General features: G+C 47.7%; 1 protein-coding gene across 3 annotated transcripts; it reads left to right on the forward strand.

Moving 5' to 3' along the window:
* Positions 1–4511: 4511 nt before the first annotated feature.
* On the forward strand, positions 4512–21021 carry FIS1 (fission, mitochondrial 1). Of its 3 annotated transcripts, none has more exons than XM_044421415.1 (6): positions 4512–4607; positions 14287–14419; positions 15869–15945; positions 18435–18540; positions 19838–19950; positions 20218–21021. In XM_044421415.1, exons 1-5 carry the CDS (start codon positions 4563–4565, stop codon positions 19933–19935), a joined length of 459 nt encoding a protein of 152 aa, XP_044277350.1. In that variant the 5' UTR covers positions 4512–4562; the 3' UTR covers positions 19936–19950; positions 20218–21021. The 3 variants fall into 3 exon arrangements, with proteins under 3 accessions (XP_044277350.1, XP_044277349.1, XP_044277348.1); XM_044421414.1 differs by having other exon boundaries at positions 20224–21021; XM_044421413.1 differs by having other exon boundaries at positions 19838–21021.
* The last annotated feature ends 214 nt before the right edge of the window (positions 21022–21235 follow it).

A 21235-nucleotide genomic window follows, 5' to 3' on the forward strand; every position in this document is an offset into this window, starting at 1 on the left:
TAATAATAATAATAATAATAATAATAATAATAATAATAATAATAATAGGAGGCACTGCAGGAGCCGGGAGCTGGAAAGGGCAGGCGGGACCCAGGCTCTGCGGCAAGCAAGCAAGAGGACCTGTGCTGCTGAGGGAGGACTTCGCTCTTGCTTGGCTCACCTGGTGCTCATCACTAGACCGAGGGACTGATCCTGCAAACGTGGTGGCGGTTCTGGTTCTGGCCGCTAGAGCAGTCCAGATCCCAACATGAGGGCTGGAACCCCAAATGGATCGTTTGGATCTTTGGGAGACCATCTGCCCTGCCGCCCTGCCCTCAAGGAGCACCTGCTGAAAGCAAGCTGCTGGGGTACTGAGGACGTCGGCTGCATCCGACCCCCTGGCTGAGCTGGCTTTTTGCCGACATGGGCCTCCCCTCTTGCTGCCCACCACTGATTCTTCCTGCCAGAGAATTTTTGGCTGAAATCAAACGCCCTCTTCTCCCCTGCTCCTACACCCCTTTTTACAAATAAGGGTATCCTTCAGAGACAGGGTCCTTTAAAGACGCACAGTTAATTTAGATTATATCGAAAAGAGCACCTGGACATTTGGGCATTTTTGCTTGTTACTTTGTCATCTAGGCCTGAGCTCCAAATATTTTCAGTGTCTAGCATTGCCTCTGCTTCTGAATTTGCAGCTAATAAGTCAAAATTATTTATTTCTCTGTGCCTTCCAAAACGTTACCCCCTTGTATGTGTTTAAAAAACAATAACCCTATGCCCTATAGATCACCTACCAAGGCCAAAGAATTCAAATTATTTCATCCAGAAGATGAAAGGAAAAAAGAATTACCACAGCGCATTGGTGGTACAGAAATAAAATAACAGTCGCTACCAGACAAACAAGTGCTAGTCCTTGATGTTTACTTGAAGACAAACTTTGGGCTCAGAAACTTTTCAAGCAGAGATACTAATTTCCACCCCGAAGCTCATTTTGCCTCAGTAACCAAATAAGCAACACATTACTAGCATTAGCAATACCCTTATCGCCACCCGCTAGTAAATGGTATGTCCTGGGAGTTTGGTTATTTTTGTTCCAATTACCACTGAGAAAATAGTAGGTAAGTGCCTGAAATTGAGGGCAGGTTCAAGCATGAATTGAAACGCCTCCTTAACACTTTCCTGCCTGATTCGGTACCTATTTTTGCATGAGTGAGAATTTCATCTTGTGTCAAGAATCAGTGCCAATGATTGCAGACGGGAAGTCCAAGATTTATGTGTGTCCCACAGATGACATGGCCAGTGTGGCGTAGCGGTGAAGAGCATGGGACGGGGACTCAGGCGATCCGGGTTCGAGTCCCCGCTCAGCCATGGAGCCAACTGGGTGACTTTGGGCCAGTCGCAGACTCTCAGCCCAACCTACCTCGCAGGGTTGTTGTTGTTGTGGGGATAAGATGGAGGAGGAGATGTAAGCTGCCTTGAGCACTTTGAAGGAAAAAGGCAGGATATAAATTGAAAAATAAATAAATAAAAAATAAATAAATGACATCCAGTTGACCCATGACTCACAGACAATCCTTCCAGAGATGTACTGGAAGGCTGCAGGATTCTCACACCCGTCCAAAAAGGACTTCTTCATTTAAGATGCTGAACTTTTCACAGACCGATTGGGGAGGGTGCATCTGAGGAAAAGCGGCACCTTGGCTTTAACCCTTGTTGCTTTCAGTTAGCCAAATCTGTTATCAGTCACTGGGTGAGTTCACAGAACATGCAACCCACCCTGCAAGTTACCTACATGGTGTGGGCTGTTTGTGGTACAACCATTGTGCCCAGTGGGTGATGGCGCACACCTGGCTCCTTCTTCCCCAGGTGATGCACGAGGCATCCCAAGGGACCTGATGGCGGAAGACACCTTTGCCCCTCACCCTGCTGCACTTCACGGTTACTTCCATAGCTGTTTTTCCTTTTGTCTTTGTCGCCATCTCTGCATCGGCTAGTGACAGCTCCTCCCAAGCACCTAAGTGGCAGATTGGAGCTGCCATTTCTGGTTTGCCACCTGTTATTATTATTATTAAATTTATTGACAAGAACTGAGCAGGTCAGACACAGATAGAACATTTTGGAGGGGTTTTATTCATAGGGTAGCCATGAGTTGGAGATGACTTGACAGCAAATGAAATCAACCGATGCCAGAAATGTGCAAATATTTTTTCCAGATGTTCAAAGTAGTATTATTTCCAGTCTTTCTGAGCAACACAAGTGTGCAGGTGCCCAGAATGAAGCGCCCTGAGTGTTCACTTTCATGCTAACTCCCTCCTATAAAAGTCCAGCAGGTACCAGCCATGGATGCTGATCAAGCAAGGCTGCATCTAGTTACTGTGCTTCTCTATTCACGATTATTGAATGGGGAACTGTAAGGGGAAAAGATCTTTGCTTGGAAAAGTGGGTAGTGAGTGTCTTCCACCTTTTCTGCCCTTTCTTGAAATTCCAGGTGCTTGGGAAAAGGTACATGTGCATCCCACCCCATTTATGGGAACCCATGGGGTCATGATGGGTCCCGCACAACTTCACAACTAACCAGAAAAAAAAAAAAAAGGCTTCTGACAGCTGTCAAAAGAAAGGTTCCTTTTTTAAAAGCAGTTTTTTACAGACCTAAACAGGACTCTTATCTATGCATCATAGGTCTGTTCCTCTTCTTCTTATTCAGAGTCATGCTAATTTGACTGCATGGAGAAACTCAGGTTTAAAAATTGGTAAGAAAATGGTCATAGGGCAGATTCGAAAGGATAAACTGATGTTCACCCTGGGTAAATTAGCTGGGGCTGATGATTTTTGTCACTTTCTGCTTTGCATGCTATGATTTACCTGCCGTGGCTGAATGGCAATGTCTGTAATTGCAGTGCTTGTTAGAATCCGAGTTTGGCCTTTCTGCTTTTACAGCATCAGAATCTCCCTTGCTGCTAGAAATACTAAGTCTGATCAGATCTATCACCTGAGAATCCAGGTTTATAATATATTTATTTCGTTACTATATTGCCCCGCAGCAAAGCTCTCTGGGCAGTTGACACAGTCCATAAAAAAAGATAAAAGTAATCAAATTATGCCGCATAAAAAAGATAAAAGTACAATAAAAATACATAAAATCAGAAAAACATTAAAAAAGCTTAAAACAGCTAATAAAAACAGACATTAAGAAGGACTATCAGAGTGAGTAATTACTTAATATTGACAAATTAATATGATACACAGGGCCTTAAGTAAGAATAGAATATGGATTTTTCCCCTATTTTACCCAATTCACATATGGCTATTTGTACATTCATTCCCGAACATCAGATTTTAGCTTACATCTTATTCAGCAACCATTTTTGCTTTGTCTTTAATGGCTGCCAAAATGTCTTTTCAATATGGGTTTGTCTAAGCTGTCTGATTGCTGGAGGTGCAGTATCACTAATACTGCCCTTTACCCATCCATCTTGGCAACAGATGTCCAATACTATCTTTTTGGGAGGAGGCTATAATTTATTTATTTAGTAGGCTTCTATGCCGCCCCCTTTGCCGAAGCCTCGGGGCAGCTCACACCAATAAATAAATAAATACATCTTAAACATATAACAACAATATAATTCGAGATGTCCTGGCCGAAAATATAAAATCAATAAATAAAACTAACAATTAAAATGACGTCTAAATAAAAAGGTCTTGGCCTGGCACCAAAAAACAAATAATGAAGGCACAAGGAGAACCTCTCTGGGGAGCACATAAACTTTGTATTGGGATGTTCTTTAGTATTTATTAATGTACATATTCTGCCAAAATTGTTACGTGCTGCTTGGCAGTTAACACAAGGTCACTGATGGCTAAAAGACAACAATACCGGGAGCATAATCATCTACCTCCTATGGCGTTACAGATGGTGGACCTACCAGTGCTTTCTAAGTCTGGTAGATGCTATTTAGGCCCCACCTGCAACTGGATGAAATATGGACACTTCGTTTGTCTCTCTTTAAGTTTCTGCATAACCATTTTTATTGCCAGTTCTATGTTTATGGACTCCCAAGTACTCATTTAAGGCATTTATTTAAATATATGTCAAAACGTATCTTTTCTGTCTTTTAAGGAGGGGTTTTTTGGCTTTGTTGAAATTTACGGGGAAAAATAATTCAAATTATTTATATTGCAAAAAAGTCGACCTCTACTACTTTTTAAGCTAGAGCCCCTCCCCCCACTTAAGTACCGACGGGCCACGCCCTGTTTGAATCGTCACGGTAGCAAGAGGCCAACAGCCTATCAGCGCGGGGCTATGAGAACGTTCGGGGAATGGAGGAGGGCTCTTCCCTCTCCTCGGCCAATGAATGGGGAGCAGTCCTCGTTCTTCTCGAATTCTATTGGAAGCTGCCTCCGCGCTCTTGGAGGGGAGAGGCGGAGCCGGGTGCGTGACGTAAAACAGGGCGTGGCGGAGGAGAGCTAGCGGAGCTACCACAGAGAGGAAGAGAGAGAGGCTCGTTTAAAAGTATGGAAAAAGACTTCTGGTTCCGTTTGGGAACCCGTTCCGCTTCCGGCTTCTGCTTCCGGGATTGGGGGAGATGGAGTCGGTGCTCAGCGAAGTGGTGGCGCTGGAAGACCTGCAGGTGAGGGAGTCTTCCCCGCGGACGGCCCTTCCCGGCTGTGGCCCCGCGTCCTTAGAGCCCAGTGCGGCCTCCGAGCTGAGCGCTGGCGGACCTTCGACAGCCAGCTGGGCGCCAGCGCTGAGCGAGCCGGTCGGCCCGGCCCGGCCCGGCCCGGCCCCTGAGCTCGCCCCGCTGGCGGTAAAGCTGGGCTGGGGGCCTTCGCGGTCAGGCTCGCTTCTGGTGGCCGCTCCTTTCCTCTTCCGGATCCGCTTTTCCCGTCCGCCTGAGAGCTTTGGCGAGCTCCACCCGATGCCTGTTCAGCCCGGCATAGGTGGGGGGCATGCTGGGAGTTGTAGGCCCTTTTTCCTTGTAAATGTACTGAGGTGTACATTCCACGTGCAGGCAGAGGACTAAAAGGGGGGCCGCGCTCTTACACCACTGAAGATTACTGCCGGAAAGAAAGTGTCTTCAGAGCATCCAGGTCCTCTGTCTCAGTGTCGGTCAAATTAGAAGGGGAGTGCGGAGTGGCAGCTCATGCAGGAATGCGTCTATATGAAGGTGTCATGCTTTGGTTAACTTTCAGTAGGGGCTGTTTACAGCGGGTGGGCAACTTGTGGCCTTCCAGAAGTCATGGCCCACAACTCTCATTGTCCCTCACAACTGGCTATGTGAGAGTTGTACCTCAAAACATCTGGAGACCCACATCTGGTTTATCTGCTGAGCAGACACATGTCCAGTCTTGTAATGGGCAGCCTCTAGGTGAATAAATGAGACTATTGAATTTATAGATGATTTATTCCTTGGGACACACTTCTCTTCTTTCAGGGAAACACTACAGTTGAAACACTGCTGCCTTCTCACACACATACCTGTGCAGTTACTATACTCATGAAGAATATTTCCTTTGAGCAATGATTCATAGACATTAGGCAAGCCAGAGGTCATACTGCCTGAGGATGTAGTCCAGCTCATTTGGAGCACACCAGGTTGGGGAAGGCTGTGATATACGAAGACCATTTTTGTCTTCTCTTTCTCATCCCCATTTTGTTAAATTTGGTGATCTGCTAGCAAAGATCTTGGTGATTCCTCTTTTGAGATGCTAGCTTTAGCCTTCAGGAGGTTGGGTTTGGTTCTCAGTTCACAAACTCCTGATCCCCTCCAAAAAGCCTTTTTTCTATCAGTAGACACTAATTTCATATTTCTGTGAAATCCATTCCACTCTTATAATGGGTTTGTACGTAGCATCTTTACTATTCAAGTTCTGCATGTTGCAAGGGATTCTAGGAAACATAATAGAAGATGACAAGGTTTGTGTACCTGTTGGGCCTTGTTATCTCACTCATCTTAGAATGTGCAGGTGTTTGCCTGCTTTTGCACTTTGCAGAGAACATTTGTCAGAACATTAATTAATGATAAGAGCAGGACAGTGCCCCCCCACTGGTGCTTAGGCTAAATTGAAGATAATTTTAATCAGTTTACTGGATTAAACTGAAGATAAAAGTAGGGCCACCCCCCTTCCTTCAGTGACTGCATTGGATTGAATTGAACATAATTGACTGGAGATAATTGAGAGTAATTTAATTTATTTGATTGGAAGTAAGAGCAAGGGGGACCCCTTATCACTGAATGAGAAGAGTTGGTCACTTAGATGTATTAGAGACCAAGCACCATTTAATTCTGGGCAGAAGATAATATGGAGGCAGTGAAGCCTGGAATAATGTACTTCTGCCATTCTCTCCCAGTGAGAAATCAGGCCACTGTGCTCACATTAACAGAACCCTGTGCTTGTTCGAGGTTCCATAAGAGAGATGTTCAGTAATTGCTTACAGAGTGAGGCACTTCCACTAGGGGGCACCCAATCATTTCTTTTAACTCTTGGTCGGGTCACTGTCCTGTACATTGGTTCTGTTGGGTGTACGTTCCAGGATTTCTGGGATTGCACAAATATTTCTGGGATTGCAGCCTTTCATTTTGCAATAGTGCTGAAAGTTAGTTCAGTTATTTCTTTCTACCTCAGTAGGTAGACTGCAAAAAACAAAACAAAAAAATGCTTTCTTGATAATAAGAGTTGGGGCTTTGTTTGGTATTGTGTACTGCATTTATGCAGAACATCCTGACCCTGTACAGTAACTACAACCTTCCATGATGGCAGTGTAGGACCAGAACTGGGAAGTTGAGTTTCACTTGCATATAGATTTCTAGAGTCAGTGTGACGTAGTATTGGCCTGGGGCTCAGGAGATCTGGGTTCTTAGTACCATGAAGCATGCTGGGAAACTGGGCTAGTTATGAACTCTCAGCCTAACCTACCTAACCTATTGTTGTGATAAAGTGGAAGGGGAAACCTTGTAACGTGTCCTGGGTTCCTTGCAAGAGGTAGAGAAGCAGCATATGAATGTAATGTAGGAATAATAATAGACTCAAAATATGAGTTTTTAAATGGATAGGAAATTTCTGACAGAGTCTGGGAAAATATGTTCAAGTAATGGATGTGGGCTTGGGTGGACTCTGAGGGGTGGCGGAGGACAGGAGAGCCTGGAGGAATGTTGTCCATGGGGTCGTGATGGGTCAGGCATGACTTTGTGACTAAACAAACAAATGCTTAATCCAATTTATTTAATATATATATATGTGTGTGTGTATGTATCCCACCTTTTTCTGATTGCGGAACTCACAGTGGCTACATGGAGTTCCCAGGTGGTCTCCCCTCCAATCTCAGGCAAACCCCAGCCCTGCTTAGCTTCAGCATGGGGGATGCCTTATGTGCCTTCAGACCATACTCTTGGGCCAGGAATTTGCACTGCTTGGTGCTTTGTGAGGGTTTTGCTGGGAACAGGACTGGAATTTTCCTCCCTTTGGTGGATTAGTGTTGATATAGAGGGATGATAGGCCTTTCCTACACTACTCTGAGAAGGGGTTAATCCTGAAAGCAAACAGGAAGTAGTATGGAGCTATATGGAAAAGCAGAGCAATGTAGCTTTGTTAGTACAGGCTGCTTACCAGAATAAAAATGGTTGGGAACTGATTCACATGACCTTATGTGTTATTTGATGACTACTAGTTAGGGTGGATTGATTTTACATGGCTCAGAATAGTTCAATTGTTGTTCTTTCTCTTCTGTTCTTTTTCCCTTTTCCTTTAAGTGCTTGTTCTGTTAAAATACAGGTTTTTTTTTTAAATGGACAAATGTTTGTTTTTTCAAGTAGCAATAATAAGTGATTGCAAGTTTTGAGTTTTCAGCATTCACACCAGTACATTCTAAACCTTTGTTATAGAATACAATCTGCAACTAGGGGCACAACTCTTAGGCTGCTGAGACAGAAGAAAATTCTGTACTTCCCCACATTCCCCACTCAGCCACATTGTAAGACTTCTTTCTTTTGAAATGTCCATAGGATTGCACGACAAATCTATTGGTATCCTACTGATTGGGCAGGCTGTAAACCTTTTGAATGACACAGCTTGAACACTACTCAATATACTTGTTAAGGGCTGCTGAAATTCTGCCTCTTTTTAAAGTGTTTTGATCTCTCACGGTCATTGCTAAGTGTCGGAAGAACTGTTGGTCGATCTCAATGCATGGCTTGTCTTCATCCACATGGGCAGCAAGTAGCAGTGTGGAAGAAACATCTGTATGCAAACGCTCTGCCTACTGATGTGATCCGTGATGTCCTGTGCAAGTAGCCAATTCATGTGCAAACATGAGTCACTCCCAAGAGTTTTACACCAGAAAGTCTTGGGTTCCATCCCCAGCTTCTCCAGACAGGCTAGAAAAGATGCTGTCTTAAACACTGGAGAAACACTGCCAGCCAGTATAGGCCACGATAGGCAGGAAGTCAGTCTCCAAAAGTGATGGGTTTCAGCTCTCTGACAATTGGCCATCCTGACAAGAGCTTCTGGGAGCTGAAGTTGTAACATCCGCTTTCTGCCTGCCTCTGGTGTAGACAATACTGAACCTGTGGGACTGATATCCAGAGGCGCTCCAAGGAGCTTCCTGACAGATGGATATGTTAGCTGAACGGCTGAAATGGTAGCAGGTGCTTTATTGGGTATTCAAACCTGGCATGCTCGCCAACCAATGTCACTGGAGGACCACTTTGCTAAAGTTGGCAGGGAGGATGGATTCTTTAAAAGTGCAGTTTAACACTTCAGTTTTAGTATATGCCTCTCATTTTAAAATAACCCGACTTAAAAGGGAAAAGGTTGTTTAAGCCTGCCTCTTAAAATCTAGGCTAGCCTGCCCAGTCTATGTACGCCAGCTTAGACAATGTCATACCGTACAGTGCTGGGCTAGCATTCTTTAAAAGTGGTAGGAAGTGACGTGGTGGGTAGGCGGTTCCAGGGGTTTTCTGGGACATGCTCAGCTTGCATCAGAAAAGTTTCTGATGCCCTAGAGGGATCCAACTCTAGTCTTCCTTCTTGTCAATGTGATTCTATGACTGCTAGACGGCCACAGGGCTTTTTAGAATTTCGCTCCAGCCTGAGAACCTCACTAATAGCAAGGGCTCCATGTTTAGAGCATCTTATCCCCCTCATAGCTCATGTGGAAAGAGCCATGCCAGCTGCTTCTCTAAGATTGCAGATGTGATCAGGAAGAAGGGCTCTTTTGGCATTCGAGAGGGTGAGGAGGGCATGAGACAGGCCTCCCTCCCCACCGTGTGGCACTTTGATGGGCAATCTTGATCTTTTTTGATGGGGAAGAGTGCAGGAATAACCTTTGCTGTCACACTTTTCCCAGTCTGCATTGGTTGCCCAATGACTTTAGGAGGGCTTGAGGGCTTTGGGAATCTGGTTTGGTTTGCTCCCTTAGCAAACAAACTAAAATGAAGATCCCCAAGTTACTTTTTTGTCCCGGCACACCACAGGTATTTGACTTCAAACAAAGTCAAATTGTTTGAAGTCAAAGGAGGGGAAAATTGAAGTGCACTTACTGTAGCTTAAATGTAATATGGAGACACTTTTATTGGAATGCTTGTAAAAATTAAAAGGCAGTAACATCCACTTCCTTTACACTGTGTAAATTGAAGGTGGGAAAACCCCACAGGTGCTGAAACAGTTGACAAAGTAATACATCCCAAATAACTCTGCATGATGTGTTGGCCAACGCCTCTATTTTAACAATAGTTCCATTTCACATGGAGACTTAAATGACATTAATGCAATCTCTCCTGCATTTCATGCTGCAGATAACCATCTGACTTCGACACTGCCAAGCTCAAGTAGCCATGACTAACTTAAGTTCCGCTTATTTGAGTGACCTGGTTGACACAACTCAGCAAACTATCATAGGTGGATTTACCCCTCAGGAGTTGTGCTGTGTGCTGAGCACCATTGTGAATCTGCCACCCTCCAGACTTGCATTGCTGCGGCTTGTCATGTCGTGTGGATCTGACCGACTGGAACTATGGGTGGATCTAGCAAAGCTTGCAGAACCCACTGTGGTATTGTGCGACCAGCTTCAGTTGGTCTGTTCTGTGTAGGGCTAACATTGGATTTAGCCCTTTCTGCTCCCCGTTCTGTATGCAGGGGAGTGTGTGCGCGATCAGCTTTCATTTAAAGGTAACATTTAATGTATTTGGGATGGGCCCTAGCCCGAGAAAGCTTGTGTCACAAAACAGGGACTGGCAACCTGTTGGACTCCAGCTCCCATCAGCCTCAGCCAGCATGGTCAGTGGCTGGTGATGGTGGGAGTTGCAATCTAAGAACATCTGGAATCATCTTTGCTGCAAAAGTTGGCTCCTCTTCAAAACACTGGTTGTGCCCTTGCAGGCCGAAATGGGTGACCACTTCCCCAGGTGGAAAGTCATACTTTAAATCGATCTGTTGGCGGGTTGAGTTGATGATTTACGTGGCTTTGGCTTCCATCAATGTGCCCAACTGGGAGGTTGGGCTTTCACCATCGCGCCTCGGCGTCGGCTCGTCGGCAGATTTCACGATCGACCACTGCTACCAAAATGCCCTGTTGCCTCTTGGGAAGGTACCTGGAAGACTGGCTCAAGGGGCCTGGGTGCAGTGCAGTGGCAAAACCCTCCTCCTCCCCCTTTCCTTCTCCCAGGAAAAAAGGAAGGCAAGGCGCTCTTAAGAGCTCTTCTTGGCTTCGCTTAGGTATTTCCAGGCATTTGAGCTTCAGTGTTGCAACCAGAGTGTGTTTGTTTAAACAGACTTCTGTTTCCTTAAAACTAAAATGAAAAGGGCATTTTATGGCCGGTGACATCTCAAGCAGCTGTTTTTAGTAAACGTAGGTTTTCGAGCAGGTGCATGAGCCGTCCCACCCACTTGGACAGATCTTTGGCTTGTCTTGGTCCATCTTGGTGAACCTCTTGAAGAATTTACACCTCCACCTGCTGCTAAAGGTCACCTCATTCTCATCGTGGTAGCGGAAGTTCTCCCTGTTTAAAAAAAAAAATAAAGGAAAAAAAACACAAAAGTCTGTACCCCTTGTTGCACTGGGTGCATTTGGCCATTTTGCCCACCACTGGGATAGGAATAGTTTGTGCACATGCAACCCCCCGTCCCCACTCGGCCCAAATCCCTCAGTGCTGTGAGGAAGAGCTCAGCTGCTTTGGGAAGCATTGGGGGTGAATTATCCAGTCAGTTGATTGGAGACAAAAGAGCAGTGTTTGGTTTCTGACAGCACAATCCTGGTTATTTCCATCAGCCTTGCATAATGCTTGGTAAATGCTAAGCCTGTTACTTCCTGTTGCAGCAGCTCCTTGTCTGCAAACGGTGCAGCGAAAGTTCTGCAGCCAGGCTGCATTTCCCGACCTTTGCAAAAAAGCATATGCACACACATCTCTTACCCCATCTCCCTGAAAATAAGACCTCACCGGAAAATAAGCCCTAGCATGATGCTTCAGGATGCTTGTAATGTAAGCCCTACCCCCAAAATAAGCCCCAGTTAAGATTGTCAGCCAGACGGACACATTTATTACATCTGTTGCAACAATTCAGGGTTTGGAGAGTTATGACGAAGTTCCAGAAGAAGCTGACATGGCTGTATTTGAATAAATGTAGATTGTTGTACATGAAAAAATAAGGCATCGCCTGAAAATAAGCCTTTTTGCATCTTTTGGAGCAAAAATTAATATAAGATCTGGTCTTATTTTTGGGTACCTCTCGGCATTTTAACTTGAGTATCCATTTCTTGGTATCTCCCGAGTTCAGGGCTGAGTGTAGATGCTTAAATGATCAAGAGGGCAGCATCCAAACTGAGGCAGCCTTGGGGGAAGCCCATATTTTGCTCCAGAGCATGCATGTTTGTGAGGAAATCTGGAGGAAGGCGCAATCTGCCCCCCAAATAACTCACCTGAGTGTGTTTGCTCACTGTGCAGTGCAGGCTGATGGTGTGTGTAGAACTGACTGGACCTTCCCTCACCCCTTCCTTTCTTCCTCTAGTAACATGGTAGAAAGATATTGTACGCTGCACTATTTTGTTGCAAGTCTCATGTATAACTGATTTTTATTTTGTTTGTCACAAAAGAAGATGCAGAGCTCTGTTGACACGGGTGAGAGACTGGAGAAAACGTTAGCTGTCCAGGTCATGAACATGGGCAAAGGGGAGGATTCTTAGGAGTTTAAAATATTTCTACTCTACTTTTCCCATTCGGAAGAAATCTCCAAAGTGGCTCGTTCAGAAACAGATACAGTAAGCCATAAAGAAAGCCCCCAAACTAAAGGAAGAGTGGTATAGTGTTTTCTCATCTGCATCTTGGCCAGGGAGGCCTCAGCCCGCACGTGCTTTCCCTGCCTGCTCGTGCACCGAAGCTGGAAGCGAAAGAGAACTTTGTGCTGCCGCGCTGTCCCTCTTTGCATCGAGAATCCCCCCTTGCAGAGGGAGGCAGAGGTGACGTCCTGTCTGTCCTGGCACAGAAACAGTAGGGTGTTGGGTTGAGATCTGGGGAGGGCCAGCCCTTCCACTGCCAGGGCAGGACAGCAGTCTGGGTCTGAGAGCCTAAATAGCTCCATACTTGTTATGTAATGGCTGAGAAATCCCTCTTCCCTGAGTCTCGACTCTGCAGGAGCGGGGAAGGCAGAGCAGGCCTGGTCTTCTAGCCTAAGGGCTTCACACTGCACTGGCTTGCATTGCAGAGCATAAGGTGCCGCCCAGGTCCCTTCCAGTTCCTCCTTTCTGTTGTGTTCTGAGAGGGTCCAGTGTGTGTGTGAGATTCTGCTGACCCAGCCCATGAAGCCACTCAGCCTTCCAGCTGCTGAGCTCCCCCCACTTTAGTTCTTCTCCTTATCAGCCCGTTGCATCTCTCTGCTATTCTTGTGTACTCCTTGGAGAAGCTGGAGCAGGAAGCAGGCTCCTCCTCCAACCCGTTCCCAGCCGTGCTAAGAAGGCAGATTAGGTTTGTGTCAGGTGGTCCTCATACCCTAAAGATGCAGGAACCCCTCCCTGAACACAATGGGCAGGAAATCTGCAGGCAAATGACCTCCTGGGCTGGATTTCTGACCAAGGAGGGGTTCTGCCTGCCGAACGCAGCGATGAAAGCTGAGAGCTCGTTCCCCGATGGCACCCCTAGTTTAGCAAACAAACGGCCCCGTTGCCGTGCCAGCTGGCAGTTTGTGGGGAAGTGAGAGGGCGAGGTGGTGGTGCCAAGGAATTTGAGCTCTTCTGCCAGCTTTGGTTCATCTCCTTTCGTCCTCATGACAACCACACGGGTTGGAACACCCAGGTGAGAAGCGATTGACAGACCATCTCTCGGGTGAGGGACCAGGCAGAGGAGGGCCCTGAGCTTGATCTCTGGCAACGCCCGCTGAAACGGATCAGGTAGCAGGCGATGGGAGAGTTCCCACAAGCCGCAGTAATCGACACCAAACCAGAGGGACAAGTTGCCTAACCTGGTATCGGGCTGCTTCCTGTGTATGGGTCGACGAAATGAAGTTGAAAGTCCACCCGTGCCGCCAGCTCATCCTATCATAAAGCCCTGGGCCAGCACTCTGCATCGGTGCTCACCTTTTTCAGGTGAGAAGACGATAATGGGCAAAGTGCTGCCATGGCAGCAGTCAACAGCAAGCAGAAGCAATAAACGCTAGTGTGTGTGTGTTGTGTGTTACACCAGTGGCGTTGAACCACTTTTATTTCAAAGGCCAAACTCCATTTTGGAGAAGCCCTTGGAGCGAGGGTGGTGGGGCCTGCATTCCGGGGGACGTGTGCTCAAAGGCAGAAGGAGTGGAGTCAAAACACCCCAAATATTTCCTTGTTTTAGCTTAGTTACTTGCAGCCAGTAACTAAGATTGAGAAGAAGCATTTCGGCCTGTTAGAAGGGGGATTGGAGAGGGTTGCACCAAATCCAGGGAGCCAGCAGGTGATCAGTGGCTGGGGGATGCGGCCATCTGCCTCATGGGGCTGGACTGGAACCTCAGAGCAGCAGCAGCAGCAGCCCGGAATTACACTCTCTTGCTGTAGCCGAGTTACAGTTTTAATGCATGCAATTTGGATTCCCAGCATGTCTCTCACAGAGGTGCCTGTAGCAATTGGCGCCTTTCCCCCATAGCCCAGAGGCCTTTGACGCTCCTCTGCGATCTGTCACTCTCTACCTCTGTGGCGTGCCACGGTCAGGATTGTTTCAGGTCGACCCTCTAACACATTTCTCGAGACGTAGAAAACCACTCATTGGATGGAAGAGATGAGGGAATTTGCTGCACCTTCTTTCCCTCTTTCCATCTCCCCACTCTCCTTTTCTTTGTTTGCTTCTGCAGAGATTTGAGAAGAAGTTCAATGCAGAGCTGAAAGAAGGCAATGTCTGCAAAGGGACCAAATTTGAGTATGCCTGGTGCCTGGTCCGCAGCAAATACAACGACGACATCAAGAAGGGCATCGTCCTCCTGGAAGGTGAGCAGTAGAGGAGAGCAGCCTCCCCACAGCACCCTTGCAAAATAGTCCTCCTTCCCAGCAAAGCAGCCATCCAAGCGCCACCTCGAGCATAAATAGTTTTTTTCCCGAAACTCACATATCTGTGCACTGCAAGGCTGACTTCTTGCCCTCCAGTGTCTTCTCTGGGGACACGGCAGGGACATTTGATTGAAGCCCAGAGAGCAGCTGTCACCAGAAGGGCCGGCGTTGACCCAGCCTGTGGGAAGGCTTTTCTCCTCCTCCTCAGCAAATGGCGCTTTGAAATGCAGTGGTGGAAAATTATTCCAGAGGTGCAGGGCCCTTTGAGGCTCCTCCAGCGACGGGACTTGGCCTCTTTGCCTTGCTCGCTCACCTGCATATCTATAACAGCTGGGATGCAGGTAGTGAGGGTCTCTGGCGCCCCTTGGGAAAGCCTCTGCCCTTCTCAACACTTGCGCCACATGGCAGACGGGTGCCAAGTGCTGCATGGAGGCAGGGACTCGAGCGGATGCCACCTCCCCGTGCTTGCCAGGGCCCGCGCTCCATGCGGATCGAGGTGCCTCACTGTGCCGAGAGAGGCAAGGAGAAGAGCTAGACGGGCTGGGCCGGTGCCACCGACAGGCATCCCAGCAGGCCTCCTGGGCGGAGCTGGTCTCCCAGCTGAGTTTTGCAGTCCTGGAACGATCGCTGGCTCCCGTCTGGGCTGACGAGCCGTTCTAGGAAAAGAGAAGGAAGCCTCTGGGAGCAAGGTCTTTCCTGTGCCCATCTAGTTCTGTGCTGTGTTTCCAGCTGGGGCCAGCCTGGAGCCGGGTTGTGCATAGGAGAAGTTTGTTGGCTAGCCCAACTCTGCTTGCCAGCCCATGAATTGGGTAGCCCTGACTTCCGCTGTTACGAGCAAGGGAGAAGAATCTATGCCTGCTTTTCCCACGCTACGCATAATTTTATAAACTTCTGTGATGTGTTGTTTCTCCCGCTACTGCTTGGTGAGGGTCATGTGGAGTGGCAAAACTCCTTCAGGGGCCTGTCCTGGTGGGGACACCTCCACTCTTGTACCTCTACCACTGGCTGCAGTTCTGCAGCGTCTGTCACACCTTGAGCCGTCTGTTCTGCTGTATTCTTTCATCAAGCAGCCACAACGCCTTGGTGTAAGCTCACATGTGCCTCTGTCACAGCTCCTCTCCGTAACTGGTACCCTCGCCCTTACGCTCAGCTTGCCGAATGCCAAGAGCTAGGATGGCGCTTGGGATTTGGTTGTCGAGGGTCCAGGCAGGGTTCCTCTTGAGGCAGGTTAATTTTTATGCCACTGCTAGTAGGAGCAGGGAAAGGAGAGTGCCATAGGCATTCATCTGCATGATGAATAGAGAGTTAGAATAGAGAGGTAATTATACACATAATATAGTGTTATTAGGAAATGGATCTAAGTGGATTTCCTTTTCTCTGACTTTTTAGATCTGTTGCCCAAAGGGAACAAAGAAGAGCAGCGCGATTATATCTTCTATCTCTCGGTGGCCAATTACCGCTTGAAGGTGAGCTTGCTGGTGGTGTCCCAACTCACCCGCTTCTTTTGCTTGGCACCGGCTTTGATTTTGCCATTTGCTAAGTTTATACCCCTGCTCTTCAGCCAAACTTCCAAAGATGCTTGCGGTCCAAACCCACAGAAACAGGAGCAAGTGGTTCATGTTCCAGCTTCTCCCTTCCCTTGTTCTCTTCTCGAAGTGACACCTGCTGAGGTATCCTGAACGCTGCTTGGTCCCATCTGCTTGTCTTCCCCACTGCCTGTCACAGTCACTGTCCCTTTCTTCCTGTTGGGACTGATCTGGGACACCTTGTTGCAAGGGGTTGCTCCGCGAGGCAGTCCACAGAGCTTTGGATCTCTAATGATTGAAACCTGAATGAAGAGCTTAGGGAAAGTCATCCTTCCCTTGCACCGCCCTGTTTTCTCCCTGGCCCCTTCCCCAGCATCTGATGGCCCATAAGGACATCTGTGCTTAATTTTGAGCAACTTTCTCCCTGGAGATTTAACAATCAGTTTGCAGCTTGCGGGGTGATGTCGATAGGCAACGATTTATTCATTTAAAACATCTGTATGCATTGTGTCACAGCACCTGTTTTTGGGGTAGTGCTGAAAAGCCATGGTATGTGTGTGAACTTTGGGTGGGGGGTGGGGGTCCTTCGCTGGCACACCCAACCCGGTAAGAAGAAATCCGCTCCTTCCACTGGGATGAAAGTCCTGTGCCTCCTATTACCTTGGCCTTCTCTTATCTCTGGCAGCTAATTCCAGCCTCATAAACCTTGTCGAAATTGGGTGGTGCCCACACATATCAGTCCTGCTTGTTATTATCTGTGCACTTTATGGACTGGAAGACTAGCTTATCATTACTCTTCTGCCATGGGTGTGTGGAGACAGCAAGGCAGATAAGGAGAGACTTGAGCTGCGATGGGGAAAGATCTGTGCAATCCAAAGCATGTTACTCTGGAGGAGGCCTGCCCTGAGCAGCAAGTCTAGGATTGGCAAGCTTGAGTCAGTGGCAGTGGAGGGCCAGCCATGTTTGCAGCTGCCCTGCATTTATGGTGCCGCAGGTCAGGTGGGGAAGCTCTTTCAGGTTTATATTCAACTTTGGGGAAACTCCCAGGGGCTGCATTTCCTTGATGGGCAGGGCTTGAATATAAAGGGGACAGGACCAGAGGTGGAAAGAAGAGGACCAAAGTACCAGGATGGTGTAGCTTAAATCTCTTACTGCCGTTAACTAAACTTTAGGGGAGGCATCCCGGCATTTGAGAAAGGCCGAGGTGCAGGTGGCGACTGTAGAAAGCCAGAGCCCCCCCCCCCCCCCCCCCCGTGATCACTGGTTGGTGAAAGAATGATGGGGCCAAGGGAAGGGGGCATGCAGAATCCCAGGTGGAGGATCTGACCCAAAGCTGTAGATTCCCCATCTCTGCAATAGATAAACTGTCGGGTTTGCAGGTGGGAAATTCAGATTCCATTCCTGCCCACTTCAAAACATACGAGATGGCGCTGTGCAAGGCTGTATCCCTGAAACGAAGTGCCTTCCATTGAGTAACTGCGGCTTCCTATTTCCTGGTTTCTCCCGTGGGGTGGCTTTGTTCCCCAGCAGAGCTCAAGTTCCTTGTCTTAAGCCAGAAGGGAGAAAGTGGGTGTTTTGAAGGAGATGTCTCTGGACTGGGCTTGTGAGACAAGAACCTTTGGAACTGCCACTATCTCTCTTTCAAGGAGTCTGTGCCTTACCTAGAAATGGCCAAGGCAAAGGTCCACCCAGCCCAGATTACTCTTCCTGACAGCCACCTGGCAGGTGCCACTGGGAAGCTTGTGAGTGCAGCCCTCACCTTTCTCTTTTCCTTGTCATTTTGTACTTGGACATGCTGTCACATTAGACACGGACGTCCTGTTTGTTTGCTGCAGCGAATAGTCACTGCCAGGCTTGCTTTCTTGTATTTTATTTCTTGAAAGACGTTGTGGCCATTGTCTAGGATAAGCTGCTCTTGCTCTAGTCTGACTTTCTCTAGTCAACCTTAGGTGACCTTAAGTCCTTTTAGAAAATGAGGATATTTAGCTCTTTTATCTCGGCTTTTAAGACTCACCAGGCTTCTATCTGCTTGCTGTTTCGCACTCCTACAGAAGTAAAATGCCCAGAAACTGTGAAGCAAAATATTTTGAAGGAAAAACCCAAGAATGTGGGGCAGCAGGAAGAACAAAAACATGTTGCATTTCTTCTTAAAGCATTCTCTGCAAATTTAAAGTCACTTTCTAACTTTTAGGAACCTTGTGTATTATGCGTGCTTTGGTTTTTCGTAAAATCAGCAATATTACAAGCATTTAACAGTAAACTCGTAACTTTTCTGGTCCATCGCTTTCCTCATTTAAGATGGATACCCCAACTTTCCTAAGGAGTCTCCTGCATTTGGATGAGCGCACTCAAAGCTAAACGTGACCTCCCATACATCAGATGCATTACTGTTCTCTCTTTCTCTCTCATTCTTTCTTTCTCTGTGGCAGGAATATGAGAAAGCTCTAAAGTATATCCGGGGGTTGCTGAAGACAGAGCCGAGCAACACGCAAGCCTTGGAGCTGGAAAAGCTCATTAACAAAGCCATGCAGAAAGGTTAGAGGGCCAAGGTGGAGGGAGGGCAACTCTTTCTTTCTTTTCCTGTTTCAAAATAATTTTTATTCAAAATCTTATACAAAGAAAAACTAAAAACAGCATCAATCATCAGAAACATCAGACCTGCTGGGTCAGCCCCCACATTTTTTCTATTTATGATAACTTAAAAACATATTTAAATCTATACAAAGTCCCGTTTCTCTAGCCAATAATAAGAGTCCCAAGTTTGATAGAAATCAGTATCTTCTTTCTCCTTCAATGACAAAGTCAATCTGTCAATTTCTGCACAGTCCAAGATCTTTTTTAGGATCAGTTCATCGGTGGGTGATTCTTCACTTTTCCAGTGTTGGGCAAATGCAATCCTCACCTCACACAAATGCAATCTTTGCTATAATTACATGTAAAATCAAGTACATTTCTTGTTTACTAATATTAGGAGGGCAACTCTTTCCATGCCTTTTCTAGCCTGGTTCGGATGTAGCAGTCCTGGTCCATCAAAACGCTGTTAAGCCAGTCCTTGCAGAACAGATTTTCCAACCCCAGTTAGATTCTAGGGTTTGTGCAGGACACAGCTTCCCAGTTTGGACACCACAGGAAGCCGTGGCTGACCAAATCAAGGAGCTCCATTGAACAGGAGCTTCGTCCTAGTCCGACAAGCCATGGTGGCTTGGGTTGGGGTTGGTACATCTGCACCAGGGCTTAAGTGGTCAAGGTGGAAGGTGCTGAAGCCATCTCACCATCCATGTCCAATGCTGTGAAATCCATTTTAAGGATATCTCCCAAAATTTCTCAGCAAGGCTAGGAAAATACATTTAGCAGGCTGAAGCACCAACGATGATTTCCATCTGCCAGGGGCAAGGTGAACTTTTTTCAGAGGATCCAGGAACCAGTTCCAGCTTCTGGAACCTTCTGTGTCGGTGGGCAGCGAGGGGCACACCAGAACTGCTGCCGCAGAATGGGCTACCCAGTTTCAGGGGCTGTTTTCCCACCTGTGAAATTCAGATGTGGCGTGTTTTGAACCACATCCTGGACCTCTGTGTTGCCCACCCTGGCTGAGGCTGATAAAAGAAAGGATTGCTTTATATCAGCAGTGGAGATGCACATCACTCAGGTCGTTGGGGGCAGAGAGCTGGGCGCTCTGAAAAGGTGGGGAGAGGAGAGTAGCTGGTCCCCGTAGCAACCTGGCAGTGGCAGGGTCTGTCCAGCCCCCCTTTCCTAGGCCCCAGTCCAAAGAGCGTCAGAGTTTCTCAGTTCCTAGCCAGGGCTCAAGGATGACCTCTCTCTGTTCTCTCTGCAGATGGCCTGGTTGGCATGGCGATTGTCGGCGGCATGGCACTGGGCGCAGCGGGCCTGGCCGGCCTCATCGGCCTGGCCATCGCCAAATCGAAATCCTAACAGAGCTTCGTTCAGGTTGGCCCCCCTTCCTTCTCAGCCGGAGCAGCCTGGCCTGGCAGCCGACCATCTCCACCCTTTGGAGAGGCTGAGGGGTGATTAAAAACTCAACTGACAGCCACTAACCTGACTGATTCATGGGCTCCAGTCCTCCTCACTGTCTGCTGCTCTCACCGGGCAGCGAGACGACCGTTCAGCTCGGATAGATATGCCAAATAGGAACATGGGTGTGTCCGTGGGGTGCCTTTAGGTCTTAGAACCCTAATGTCCTGTTATGTCCCCCAAATTTAGGTCACTTGCCCCAGCCAAACCTGCACCGGTGTGGAAGGCACCTTAAATTTCCCTCTGCTGCTCTCTTGCATCAGTACATGCTTTCCGCAGCTGATGGGGACCAGGGAGGTCCTGTGGCCCAAGGCACTGGCCATTGGATAGTCTGGAATGGAATGCATCTGGAGAAGGCTGCAGGGGGCTCATCTCTTCCAAGAAACCAGGAGATCTTTCTCAGCCCCTCTCATGGGACTTAGCATTACGGTTACCATGACCGAGCGTTGGGAGAAGAGGGCCTTCGGAAAGCCGCGAGGTTTTCCGGAGCAGAGACCGTCCTTCGCTGGCTTGCGCCCAAACATGCCTCTCGCCTCCCCATCACATGCATGCCACAAGCACAATATTCCGCATGCACTTGTTACGCTGCGTATGGGTGGTTTGGTTCCTTGGTGGCGGCGTCCTCACAGCTAACCTTGCAGACTGGCGCCCCACTCTTGCTGCTTTCTCTGCCCTTGTTTTTGTGTTGCGGAGCTTGGAAGGATGGGCCAATGGCCCTGTGAGAATGAGCTGCCCTTGCCTGTCCCTGAACAGACATGGAGAAGCTCTTGGATATGAAGGATACACCACAGAAGGGAAGGACATTGGCACAGCCTGACACTTTTCTGCATCTGTTTCTGGGTTGACATCCACAGTACTATTCCGGGTGTTGAAAATTTTACTTCTTTCCTCTTCCTGGCAGCTTCGTGTCCATCTAACTGGTGCTTTTCTAAGCTCTTTGGTTGGTGTGAGGCAGCAATGTGAATAAAAACAAACATTTAAGTTACAGATGCCACTGGTTTGGATATTTTGATTTCTGTTCACTCGGCACAGACGTTTTGTCGAACGATCTCGAGTCGGGGAGCAGCTGTCAGTCATCCTGCATTTCTTGTAGGCTGCAGGTAATATTTCTGTATTCCTGGACCTTTGCCAGGGTTCCCTCAATAATAACTGCCTCTTAGCTCACCTTGAACTCTGGATCCTTGGCAGCAGCACACTCCTT

This window comes from Varanus komodoensis, unplaced genomic scaffold (assembly GCF_004798865.1).
Source record: "Varanus komodoensis strain SLA01 unplaced genomic scaffold, ASM479886v1 scaffold119, whole genome shotgun sequence".
Taxonomy (NCBI): Eukaryota; Metazoa; Chordata; class Lepidosauria; order Squamata; family Varanidae; genus Varanus; species Varanus komodoensis.

Excerpts from the sequence above, each read along its gene's own strand:
- FIS1 (XM_044421413.1), top strand. The coding sequence starts at position 4,563 with ATGGAGTCGGTGCTCAGCGAAGTGGTGGCGCTGGAAGACCTGCAG. Across the intron at positions 4,608-14,286 it reads TGGCGCTGGAAGACCTGCAG|AGATTTGAGAAGAAGTTCAA; the intron begins GTGAGGGAGTCT and ends TTGCTTCTGCAG. Across the intron at positions 14,420-15,868 it reads GGGCATCGTCCTCCTGGAAG|ATCTGTTGCCCAAAGGGAAC; the intron begins GTGAGCAGTAGA and ends CTGACTTTTTAG.